Genomic DNA, 13,428 nt, shown 5'->3' on the forward strand with positions numbered 1-13,428 from the left:
TTTCCTAAGCTATGCAGTGACGAAGGAAACTGGGAAACTGACGGTCAAACGCAAAATCATAATTGGTAAATTGGAATAAAGTAAGTATATCAAATATATCTACTTTTAGACCACAGCGAGAGTATGTTGAAAACGTGGTTTAAATATTTTGCTGTTTTGTAAATTCGTTTGAAAATAGAATTAGAAAAATCAAAAACAGCTTAGCATAAATCACTAAAAAAAAAAAAAAAATAGAAAATAATAAAAACTACAGTGATTTATTCCTACTTTTATTTATTGTTCATACTAAACTGCTTATACCTAGTAATTTGTTTTAAAAAAATACTTCATACATTATATTATATTGTATTCAATTGTTGATAACTAGAATATTATCTCACACCCTGGGACTTGAGAGTTATCGAGATCCCACTGCATCAACATCGTTTATTATATTATATTATGTTTCCTAAAAATGTTTATATATATTTTATATTCCGACTTATATTAAAGTTAAGACAGAGAAAGTTTTGCAGTTTAACCACCAAACCACCTACAACTATTCGGGAAATTAACCAATTTTCACTTTTTCTCACACACAGGTACATAATATATACGAACACACATAACTTATGTCATAAACAATCCCGTTTCGATTTATAATAAAATAAAACAATTGAGATAAAATTTTCAAGTTCTACCTACTTTTTGGTCTTGTCTTTTATTATTTCTTCATAGTTTATAAGTAAGTATAAACAATGAATAAGGAAACTCGCTGTACTTATTTAGTCCCCGTACGATGACGTTTTAAATATTTATTTTGGGCATGGTTATAGATTTAACACGAATATTGATAAATTAAAATATATAACCATGTAAGATTTAAACAAAATGTTGTACCTATACGGATTAAATTTGTCATCAACCAGTCACCAAGCACTAAACTATATATTATTATTATTTATTATATAAACAATAATTAAACAGCGAACATAGGTTGGTCATTATTATTGGGGTATGTGATACAATGCTGGACTCGTGTAATAGAGACGGTGTTTTTATTTTGAGCTTGGAAAAATAATATCTGTGTGAGCTCTAATACAACGAATATAAAACATCAAAGGTAAGTTGGCCTACAAAAACAACAACATGAGCTGACATTGGTGTATATTGAATTTCTTCTTCCTTTTCGTTTCCATTTGCTGTTTTCTGGTTCTAACGCTGCATTTTTTTCTGCAAAAATAAATAATAACAATAGTATTATTTTTTTATAAAAAATATGACAAATAATGTATGTTGTATCAAAATAGTGAAATGAAGATCAACAATATAGAGTAAATTATCGTTAAAAAAATACATAATTACAGTAAAGTTTATCAACAGATTATTTTTAGAGAACAAGACTATTATACAAGAGTATTATCCTAACTCAAAAGTCATAAAAGATAACGAGCACATACATTTTGGGCAAATTTCTACCTAAAATGTGAATATTTTTGTACAAATTGATGGCTAGACACTTAACAGGATGTAATATTTTGACATTAATGAAAATTAATACCGGATTTGCATTTTAATATCACAATTACCGATTTTAAAAAATATCATGCGACTTAGACTTTGGAAACCTTTGTACAATTATACACAATTTATAAAGTTTCAATTGTTCATTATTATTTTCGCTTAAAAATAATTCCATAGATCCTACCTAAATTTGAAAATAAAATTACGGAGAATGTGTAATATCGAAAATAAATTTATTTGAAAATTAATTTTATTTTATTATACAAGAAGAAAGATTAAACATTAAACAACTATAATCTATATAAAACGTTATGAATATCAGAACATAAAATTTGGATTTTTTGATAAAAAATAAAGAGTGTTTTATTAAATTATATAACATAACCATCAAATATATTTACCGTAGTTTTTTTTTTTTATTTTTATCGTTTAAATAAAACGCAAAGAAAAATAATAATAAAAAATAAATGGTTTTTTGTTATACCCGCATATCGTGCATAATAATATACATAGTTATAACGTCTATAACATACATACCAGCTGCGGTGTCTTGTTGTGGAAGGAATTCTTGCATGTCTTGGATAAGTCTGGCCAGGTCTTGACTGTCTTTGGCTATACTGCAGATTTCTTCTTGGTTGAAGTCCGGTTGGATTTGCTTGCACAAAAGTATTTGGCTAATGACGTTGCCGATGTTTGACGGTCCGGCGCGGTTTTCTGTGCGATAAATAATAATAATAATAATAATAATAATAATAATATTATCGACAGGAAAACAAAGTTAATAATATTAATGTGTGTTTGCAGCTATAATGACACGAAATCATTAGCTTGTCATTTATTTGTGCGATTTTTTTTCGATTTTCACCAACCAAAATATCCGGTCATGTCCATCGGTATGAGCTGTACAAGACGACTACATTTTCCGAGTTCTCGTAACATCATCTGGCACAGGTAGAACAGCAGGGCCAACTCGGGGTGATCCAACAGCGATGATTCTAAATTTGACCTGGCAAAAAAAAAAAAAATCTGATATAATTCTTTTTTTTTTTTTAATCGCGCACGTTTTTTAAAACGAATTCCTAAACGTCATTCAATACATGTAAAATGTGTATATATATATTATACACACAGCTACATTTCGCTGGTGCGTGCAATATCGATCAGACGAGTGTCACTGTACCTATATACCTATACAATTTTGGGTGTAGGCAACGCTGCGCTGCGACGTAACTCCCCCGACCGGGCTGGCGAGATTCGTACATTATATATTATATATATTTATTGCATTTATAACGATTATACATATGTTGATATATATATATATATATATATACATACATACACATAATTTATTATCTATATACGTTGGAATGTAATTACTTTACCATGGGTATATCGTAAATTTAAAATGCAATTTAATCGGTATTGTTTTAAAAATACATTTTGTGCGCGCTTTGCCTATGTAGCTATGATATATTTTTGAAGACGCGGGCATTCCATATTAATTAGAAAACGAGTAGGTACATAGTTACATTTCAAAAATATTAACATCCGGATTTATCTTTTCTTATTCGACTTACATTTATTTTATGAAACATCAATTTTTCCCACAGATATTATATCGTTCCCGTTTGGTTCGAGGTTTTTAATAACTTTATATTTTGTTTAATACGTCAATTGGATTTAACGGAGTGTAGTTTGTGTAGCAGGCTGTAATGGTTTTCGAAAGAAAATCCAGTAATTATATCGACAGTTTGGGTAGGTATTCGTTTTGAAAGAAATGATTTGTTTACAGACTTTTAAAGTGGCCACATCTGTTATTTTGCTGAATAAAGGTAAAAATCCACATTTTAATAATAATTGATTAATAAAAACAATATGAGTTTGGATAATCAAAAAAAAAAAAAAAAAAAACAGGGAAAATGAATATAATTTATGAATGTTATATTATATATTTTATGAAACAATGTAGTAGTTAACAACTTAAAAAATTTTCATATTACGAAGAATTATGAAAAACCAATATTATTATAGTATTATTACGGTAGGTATAGGTTAGGTTAGGTACCTATTATATTATTTTAATGAATTATCCAGTAACTATTAAGAATAATGGTAAGACATGCTCACTGGTTCATATGAGAAACGACAACTTTCATAAAACCTTCCAAGTAACAGATATCCAAGATCCAAAAATGTCCATAGGTATTTCATTTAATTTAGCCTTTGATTAAAGTAAAATAAAAATTTGTATTCATCAATTAAAGTACCTGTCTACCTAATTATACTATCATTGTTACTATCGTATTATTTGATTATTATTATTATTTTTATAACTATTACGTATAATACATTATTAAAAAAGTGAAACGTAAACTGAACTATTCTAGAGTATTCTGTATGCACTATGTAGATATTTAAATATTGAAATACAGAATGTTTTATTATAAAATAGTATAAAAGGTATAATATTAGGCCAAGAAAATATAATATTATAGGTACTAGGTAATCCATAATATACATGATGGGCGTTTTCATATTGTGAATCAACGGATTTAAGAAAATTTGATTTCGATTTTTCTTTTCATTAAGCTATAATACTTAGGCAACTACATTGGATTATATTTTTATTTAATAATCGGAACCAAAATAGTTTTCTGAGTAAAGAGGTCTTAATCATCATAATGCATAATATTGCATATGTATATTATATCGAACCAACAGTCAATTATTTATTGACATTTAATGTTTGGATGTTGCGGACAGTGGTTTGTAAAAATTAAGTGAGATATCTGCCACTCCATTCCACTTATCTAAACATTGACATTAAAATGATTGTAAATAATTGACTATTGGTTTAGTATTTGATATTAAAAAATGATAAAAAAATCACTTGGTATAATAATGTATTTATAACTTCGCAAATAAAAATATACCACAGTAAAACACTTCGACTGGTCGCCGGTAACCATGTTTTTAGTATACCATGAAACACGCACTAATTTCTATACATGATATTATACCAGCTTTAAATATTTGCCCAACCACGGGGTTACTATATAAACTGTACAAGAATCATGGCAACCAAATGATTTCAAATCCGTAACAAATATTCCCGTTTAATCGTGCATTTAAACTCACTCGTGTGTATAGTACTCAACGTTATAATAATATATAGTTGTAAAGTTCTTATTGCGTTTTTGAGTGTGAGGATGTACATTGGTATTATAAACAAATGTGTCTACAATGTGTTGTATCTAATATTATTTAATAATATTACATAGGTAATATATGCTATATTCGATTTGTACAATACTATATCGTCTTTAGCAATGATCATGATTACACTTATGATAACATGTGTGTTGAGTACGAAATCGAGTCTTTGCGACGACGAATACCGAATTGAAAACAACGGCGAGGGTGAGTTAAATTATGTAAACGACAAAACGGCTCGCACGAATCGAATTATGTTTGTACCTAAATGCACGTAAACTATATTGTTTCAGTGGCTCGCTCACGAATATTTTACGGGGGTCGATTATTCAATAATCACTTTTTTTATTTGATTTCCGCATACAAGTATAGTATAACTACCAGACATATTAATTATATTAACATATAATTATACCTATATGTTAGCAGAAAGCTAGCAAATATAATATGTATTAAATGCCAGCGTATCTAGTAGGTATTATTGAGTACTTAGTTTGAGTAGTATCAATGAATTACGATTAAAATAGTTATTTGTTAAATTATTGAGTTATTACTTAGGTAGATATGCCTGCCTACCCATATAGTAATACAGTTGTTAAAATAATTTTATTAATTATATAATCTGTTAAATTTAAAGGTAAAAATTTAAAATATTATCAAGGGCCCATATAGGGCAAAATTATAAGTTATTTCTAATTATTAAATTAAGAGCAACTTTTGAGCATATTAAAATTGTAAATTTCTATTAGAATATTATATATTCTTTCATATGCAAAGTTATTCGCCAAGCATACTCTCCCCTTTTTTTTCAATAACGCAGTTATTCAAAAGCTGATTTTTAAAATTTTTAAATATACTTAAAGACCATATTTTTAAATTCTTGAGATTCTTTGTACTTACTGCAAGGAGTGTCCTGTGGAGATACAAATTTCTTTAATTATTTTGTAAATTATTTAGTGGTTTTTCCGAACATTTTGACGTATCAGAATAAAAATTGGCTAAAAAGTAATTAACTTTGTGCAATAAGGATAATAGGTCCACGATAATGGGTTCGTATGATATGGGGCTATACTGCTATATAGTGATTTGGAAATTTTAGTGATTTATATTAATCCATCAACATTAATAATTTGTAAAAATGGCTCAAGTGGATTCAATATAAAATCTATTTTATTTTTTTGTAAAACATTTTTTTAGGATTACCTATTATCTTTAGTAGGTACAAACATTTTAATAACTGAGAAATTATTCGTTCGAATTTTAACTAGATATATCAAAATTTTCAAAAAATTATTCGCTAAATAATTCATAGTAAAAATGTTCTCATTTGAAATACAGAAGTTTGTATCGTCACAGGACACTCCTTAAGTAGTAAAACAAAATTCTAAAATGTGAAAAATGATCTTTGAGTATATTTAAAGTTTCAAAATCAGAATTTGAATAAATTCATTATTAAAATAAAAAAATGGGTGTTAGCGTGGTTCGTGGATCACCTTGTGGATGATTTTTATTTGACTATAGTTTAATGGCATAAAAACATTTTTTAATGTTGATATTTCAAGCGGGAGAACATAAAAATTCTCGCTTATCCCTATTAGTATACGCAACATGCAGTTTTATTTATGTTAAGAATTAAATACAACTGTTTACTATTACCTACATGTAATATTGCACTGGAAGGTATTACATCTCATAATCTAAAACATCATTTGTGGCTTAGGGTGACGATAAAATTTTGAGAATTCTTTACTTTACAAATCCGAAATCGGGTTCATTTAAGCACCAAATGTTGTAATCCAACTAAACTATATTTTATATTGAGCGGAGCGACTATAGAAAGTTTGGAAATGTTCGGTATATAATATTGTATACACTATACATGTATACAACGTTTACAGATTGTCTCTACAGATTGGGTATCCAGCTTGTATATTTAATATGTTTAGGTACACACTAACACACTTGTATAAAAACTTCACAATGTCAAATCAAAGAGAAAATAAAATGGCGTCGGGTTTTGGACGATTTCTGTATCTGACATTAATGAACCTATACGCTGGTATAAATATGTTCATAGTACAAAGACCCGACGTTGACTTCATGAAAAGCGCCCGTGAAAAGCACTTGATTTATTCCTATATCAACAACCATATACATTATAAAATATACATAATATGTACTTTATTATTTTATATGCTTATGTTTACTCGTTGTTTTAGGAAAAAAAATTATAACTAAAAATGTAGACGTCATTTTATATTTGGTCGTGATACAAGCTGAATTTTCACCACACAAAACGTGCACATCACATGCTAAAATATATCCCAGCTCTAAAATGTTTTTAATTAAGGGGAAAAGTTTTATCAGTATTTTGCAATTAATTATTTTATACATGAAACAAAAACAAGATGAAAGGATAAACTTTCGTAATATTGGATCCTAAATCCAATATTTGGCGAGATCTTTTGTTTTCCTAAACGTAAACACTATACACTGTCCGAAAACAATAATAATAAAGGCCCCGTTGTTGATAAAACTGCTTATTCATTATGACAGTCTCAGACGAGAACACCGCATAATTACGGTCTGTTAAAAATCGCAAATTTAATCGTCACATTCCCCACGTCTTACATAAAACCATTGTGTGTCGTATGTGTGTACAATGTAAAATGTATACAATAATTATTAGTGATACGCCGAATCTGCACCGCCTCTGGATGGGGAGGATTTTATTAAATATCGAATGTCGCAGCCATCGAGCCTTTTTTTTAGACTTCTTCTTATAAAATAACTTCGAACGGTATCGGTATGTATATAGAGTACAGAGTGGCTTATATCTTCTTGGCCAATCCACTGCTCATCTAGTGAACACAGTTTAATAAATTAACTGACCAACGTGCAGAAAATTATATTCTAGTGGCGATCGGTGAAATATCATTTGCATTGATGGAGAACGTGGCTGGTACGTCGCCGAGCGAACCGGAATTCACGCACCGGAGATTGCACCGGGACTACCAAGTCGGCACAAGCGAAACGTACGAGCGTAATCAAGGGAGACGAAATGGTCGTCACACGCAGCAGGTGTACTTAAAGAAGTCGGCAGGGGTCGCTAAGGGCAGACGAAGCAATGCGTCTTACGGAGACAAGGAAAACTCAATGTTCGATAGGTACGAAGGCGTGTTCGGCCACTGCGATGGACGTGGAAAACGAGTTATAAGGAATTGACCACTTAACCGTCAAATGTTCGTCTTCGTCGTTGTAGTTTATAATAATAAAACAACAATGGTTATATAATTAATGATTCATTATACATTCAATTTGTTCGTAAGGTATTGATATAGTTTGTTATTATTGATTAAAATGTATATATATATACCTATCTAAATAATATATCCGGACGAAGAGCTTTTATTTATAATGTGTAGTTATTTAATTGAATTTTAACCTTCACAGCTATACAATAAATCACTAACTGCTGCAGCTGTACCAGTTTTTTTTTTTTGAAGCATTTTCGAAACTATAATACGATAGTAAAATAAAATACGTATTTCGATTTATTTTACGCGCGGAATTTTATCAATAGGTAACGAGGTATGTACTTGTTTTTGTTACGTAGTATACCTATATTATATTATATTATGCATTATAAGCGTATTTAGGCATATACATTATAAACTGTATACTAGTAAAAGTTTTGAAAATATGTTATTTCATTCGTACCCATGTATGAAAACAGACTGTATTCAACTCGATGTCTCGATAATAATACAATGATTAATTTCTGATACGTGGAAACATATAGTTTATATATGCGCGCACGTTATTCCTCTATATAGATTATAGGTATTCATTTATATAATTATATCTCACGCACGCTCAAAAAGTTATATAATAAGTACGTTAGTAATTTAATTAAAAAATATATCTGATTTAATTATTTTGAAAATAAATTTTCTCGCTGTTTGCACTTGTATTTACACAACTTGCATCCATAATAAATTTTAAAATACCTAGAAAACGACGGAAAAAATAATCAATTGTTCGCTTATACTATATATTAATAAAAACATAATAAATATAAAATAATATAATACCATACTTGTAAATGGTAATCTCCGAATAGTTTGTTTAGCACACTTACACAGTATAAACTATAAATGTTAACGTTTGATGTATTTTTCAATGTTTTGAGATAATTGAATTGAAAATTGCATACATTATTGATATAATTTGATAATAATCCTATTTTAATATTACGTTTTCAATATAAATAAAATATGATCATAATTTATATCCTATAATATGTACAAAGATGAGTACAAATAAATTAGTAGGTAATGAAATAAATAAATTATACTTGAATTGGCGTCACCTAGCTTGACTTTTGACGGAGGTAGTAACTGTATAAGCTTAGCCGAATCACTTCGGGCAAACTTGGCGATTGTACAATAACCGAATATATATATAAAAGGTCTTTCGTATAGATCATCCCATTAATCTTTAAGGTAAAATAAATTTGTACGTAGAACATTGGATTATAAATAAAAAAAAAAAAAGTTTAAAGCCAATTTTCAGTTTTATATAATAATTGTATAAACTAATCACAGAAAATACACTACACGTTTACACAGTTAACCTTCAGACATGAAAAATTATTCATTATTTATTAAAATAAAAAATGCACAGGTAGGTATGCAATTGATGAAAGTATAAAACATAAATAATATAATAGTATGTTTATATTGCAGGTATATTATGGACACTTTTTCGGGAAGTAAAACACTTGAAAAGTTTCGAGTACCTATACCTCTATTTATCGATTTGAAACCGAATCCAGTTGGTATTTAAAAGGGGTCTGTTAGTTTTTACTATTATTTTTTCAAAAGTATTACTGCTGGGTAATTTCTTTATTCATGTTACTCGCTGTCTTTTTTGTATTAGATCACAATATATACTTATTGTAAACATATATTACAGATTGTATATTTAAATAATAATAAAAAAAAAAACTATTCTTTTTAATGTAGTTTCCTCGAGCTTAAATAAAACTTATCCACGAATAGCGGTAAATATTTAACATTTTAACAAGGTAGCAAGGCCGTATCTGAGGGGGGGGGGGGCAGGGGGTCCAGAAGGTCTGGACCCCCCCCCCCCCCCAAAAAAAAAAAAAATTACTTCATTATGCCTTATTTTTAACCAAATATAAAAACATAAATTCAATAAAATTGCAATATCCATGTTTTGGACTCCCCCGAAAAAAATTTCTAGATACGGCCTTGCTAGGTAGTAATTACATAGTTGGCTAGGTATATTGTAAATGGGAACATCGTAAATTGTGAACCGTTATTCCGTTCACATTAGTTTTAATCAAATGCGATGATTTATAATTTGTTTTGAATTTATAATAAAAATAATACACTATATTATTATCCTGCACCGAGGTGATTTGAGTACGACAAACGCATTCAATACTCAGTAGTTATCATATTTTGTCTGTATTTTAATGCGGTTGATTAAATATTCTATAATCTATAAGATTATAGATAGCTTAATTATAATATTTATAAATTTATAATAGTGAAAAGTGGAGAAGTATAACCGCTCTACTGTACAATATGTGTCAATGGGAGTATGCCGTGTACCTTTTCATTGATTAATTAATTGTAATGTATGTGTTAAATTTGAATTGTCAGTCTATATTACTGTATATTTTATGATATATTTAAATTGCTATTCAAGTAACATTTATTTTACTACTAGAAATATGGTTGGTTAAATTATTTCTTACCAAAAACATTATACTTTTTAAAATGTCATTATGTTTATAAATTATATTAAATAATATTTTATATTATGGTTACAAGTTCCCATGAATAATATTTTTGAATTACAACAAGATAATTAAAATCGTTATTCTTCGTTTAAATATCTAATTTCGTATAAATTTGAACTTCAAATGTCAGTAAAAATAAAAAAGTGCTTATATAATAGATTTGAACAAGAACTACTTACGAGGAGTCTTGTATTAAATTGTCAAGCCTTAGCTATATAATTTTAAAAATTATTTCAAGCATAGAAAATAATAATATGGTGACAGTTTAATGGGTCTATGGTTATTTGTATTGAAGTATACTAAAAAACAAAATTGATTTTCTCAAAAATTGGGTTTTTGTAAACATTTTCGGTTTTCCTTATTAGATTCTGAGCGGAGCGAGGAAGCTAGTGGTTTTACAATGGTGTTTATTATTTTTTTTTTTATATCCTGTATACAAAATGTCTACAGATGGAGTGCTTTGATTTCAACATATAGTACCTTATCTTTTCGCAAATTGGATCAAGATGGTACTTTAGAGAGGTCATTTTTCGATTTTCTCAATAGTTATTTAATGCCACGGGAAAAACTACTGACAAATTACGAAAAACCGCTTAAAATGGGATTTTAATTTCTAACGATTTGTTTATCACCGTAGCAACGAATAAAAAATGATAATAATTTCATGTACGGTTAGGTTCATCTACGGTCATTTGTTTTAGAGTTGCACCAAAAACCAAAATCGATTTTCTCGAAAGCAAATTTTGCGTAAGAATTCCCGTTTTCCCTTCATTTTTCTTTTGTTTTTCACGTCACGTTTGAAAACTACTGAGAAATTTTTGACCTCCCAAACTACCAACTAGATTCACTTTCCTTTCAGAAAACGTACTTTTGAAGAAAATCCAAGCACTTTTAATGTCCTAAAAGGTGATAACAGACACAAAAAAAAAAAACACATCATTGTAAAATCAATACATTCATCGCTTCGCTCAGAATCTAAAAAAATCCAGACTGATAAACCATTTCTGCTCAGAATCGTTTTTTTCATACAATGATATTATATCATTGAATTCAAGTATCCATTATAAATTGTCCCATTTGTAACCTACTGTACAGCAGAGCAACATCCACTTACCCGCTTTTTTTTTTGTTTTCTCAATTGTTTTGAAAAATACAAGTAATGTTTATTTATTTTACTTTTGACCACCAAAGTCTCTACTAGTTCTAATTTACTATTAACAATCACTCTCACTGGAAACTTAAAGCATTTTTTTCTACAAGAAAAAGTCTAAGCAGAGGAATAATACACACTTCATATAAAATATGGATTTCGAAGAGATAGGTATTTCAGTAATAATTTGTATTTTGAAATATTATCGGTGTTTTAAAAATAATCATATGTCTTTATTATGTAAGTCAAGAAAATATTAGATTTTGTATGTTTAGCAATATATTGATTACCTTTATGATATAAGATACAACAATTAGTAAAAAAAATCATAATAAAATACCTATAGACTACAATAGGTCAATACACATTATATCTAATATTAATTACTATATAGATTATAGGCTATACATTTATCTATAGAAATTAATAGTAATTTAAAATCACTAATAATTAGATTCTTATAAGTTATAAACATGTTGTATAAGCTTCAAATATTTAATAATATTCCATAATATGGTTTTAATATTAAAAGATTAATATAAGTATTTTGAAAACACATAAAATAAAAATTCTCAGAAAAATATTGATCAAAAGATTACTTACATCAACGATTCCTTTTTAAAATTATAAAAAAATTTTCTTTGATTTATTTTTATTTTATTAGATTTTAAGCTAGGTGAAAATGTATCATAAATTTGAGTTATGTGTCTAAAACAATTTAATGTAATTTCTTAATGGTTTTTTTCTCATTGGAAAAGTAATTTGTAATCAATTTTAGATTCTGAGCGGAGCGATGAATATATTGATTTTACAATGATGTGTTTTTTATTTTTGTATTTATTTTAGATTCAGAGCGGAGCGATAAATGTATTGATTTTACAACAAAGTGTGTTTCTTTTTTAATTTTTTTAATTTTTTTTTGTGTCTGTCATCACCTTTTAGTACTGTAAAACTGCTTTGATTTTCTTCAACACTATCTTTTCTGAAAGGAAATTGAATCTAGTTGGTACTTTGTGGGGAGGGGGGGGGTTCAAAAGTATTAATTTCTATTTTAGTTCATGTTATTAAAACATTGGATATTCACTCGATTTTTCATGTAACGATTTTCTTATTTTGTTGTTATTCAAAAACTAATAACTACAGATACTTGAAAATTTCACTGAATGTTTATATTGGCATTTTCTATACACCATACAATTTTGAAAATATTTTGTCTTGTTTTGAGCTGTTTGCGGACAATTTCAAATTTCAATTTTTTTAGTTTTTTTTTCTATGAATATCAATAAAGTTTTATTTATTGCGCCAAAAAGCGTGGAAATGTAATACAAGGCTCCTGATATATTATTACAATAGCAGTTTAAAAATAATAAAAATAAATTGGTACAATTTTTTTTATAAGCATTTATAAAGTTCAAATTTTGACAAAATTTATCAAATTTAAAATTTAATAATTATTATTTTGTTAATAATTTATAAAAGTAATAATATATATTTATGCGCATCATAATCTAATTGGATAATTCAACAAATTTCAAGTTAATTACATAAACTATGCAGACTTTCCACGCAAGTAAGTTTTAACTCAAAACCCCCCGAAAACCGTATAAATTGACAGTTATGAAATTAGAGTGAATATTTATGGGCTTAATGAGTAAATGTACCGGATTTCGAACAATCGATCATGGTAGTGTTGGGTCGCGTAACGACGATGATCTCTAACCCAATA

General features: G+C 28.1%; 1 protein-coding gene across 3 annotated transcripts in view; it reads right to left on the reverse strand.

Moving 5' to 3' along the window:
* Nucleotides 1-924: 924 nt before the first annotated feature.
* LOC132942648 (uncharacterized) overlaps nt 925-13,428 on the reverse strand; it is a 227,546-nt gene continuing 215,042 nt past the window's right edge. For all 3 annotated transcript variants that reach the window (XM_061011214.1, XM_061011216.1, XM_061011215.1), the window contains 3 exons: nt 2,373-2,509; nt 2,041-2,217; nt 925-1,212 (listed from right to left, as the gene is read on the reverse strand). In XM_061011214.1, coding sequence (XP_060867197.1) covers nt 1,097-1,212; nt 2,041-2,217; nt 2,373-2,509 — 430 coding nt within the window. In that variant the 3' untranslated portion in view covers nt 925-1,096. The remainder of the gene's footprint in view (nt 1,213-2,040; nt 2,218-2,372; nt 2,510-13,428) is intronic.

The sequence above is a fragment of the Metopolophium dirhodum genome, chromosome 4 (genome assembly GCF_019925205.1).
Source record: "Metopolophium dirhodum isolate CAU chromosome 4, ASM1992520v1, whole genome shotgun sequence".
Taxonomy (NCBI): Eukaryota; Metazoa; Arthropoda; class Insecta; order Hemiptera; family Aphididae; genus Metopolophium; species Metopolophium dirhodum.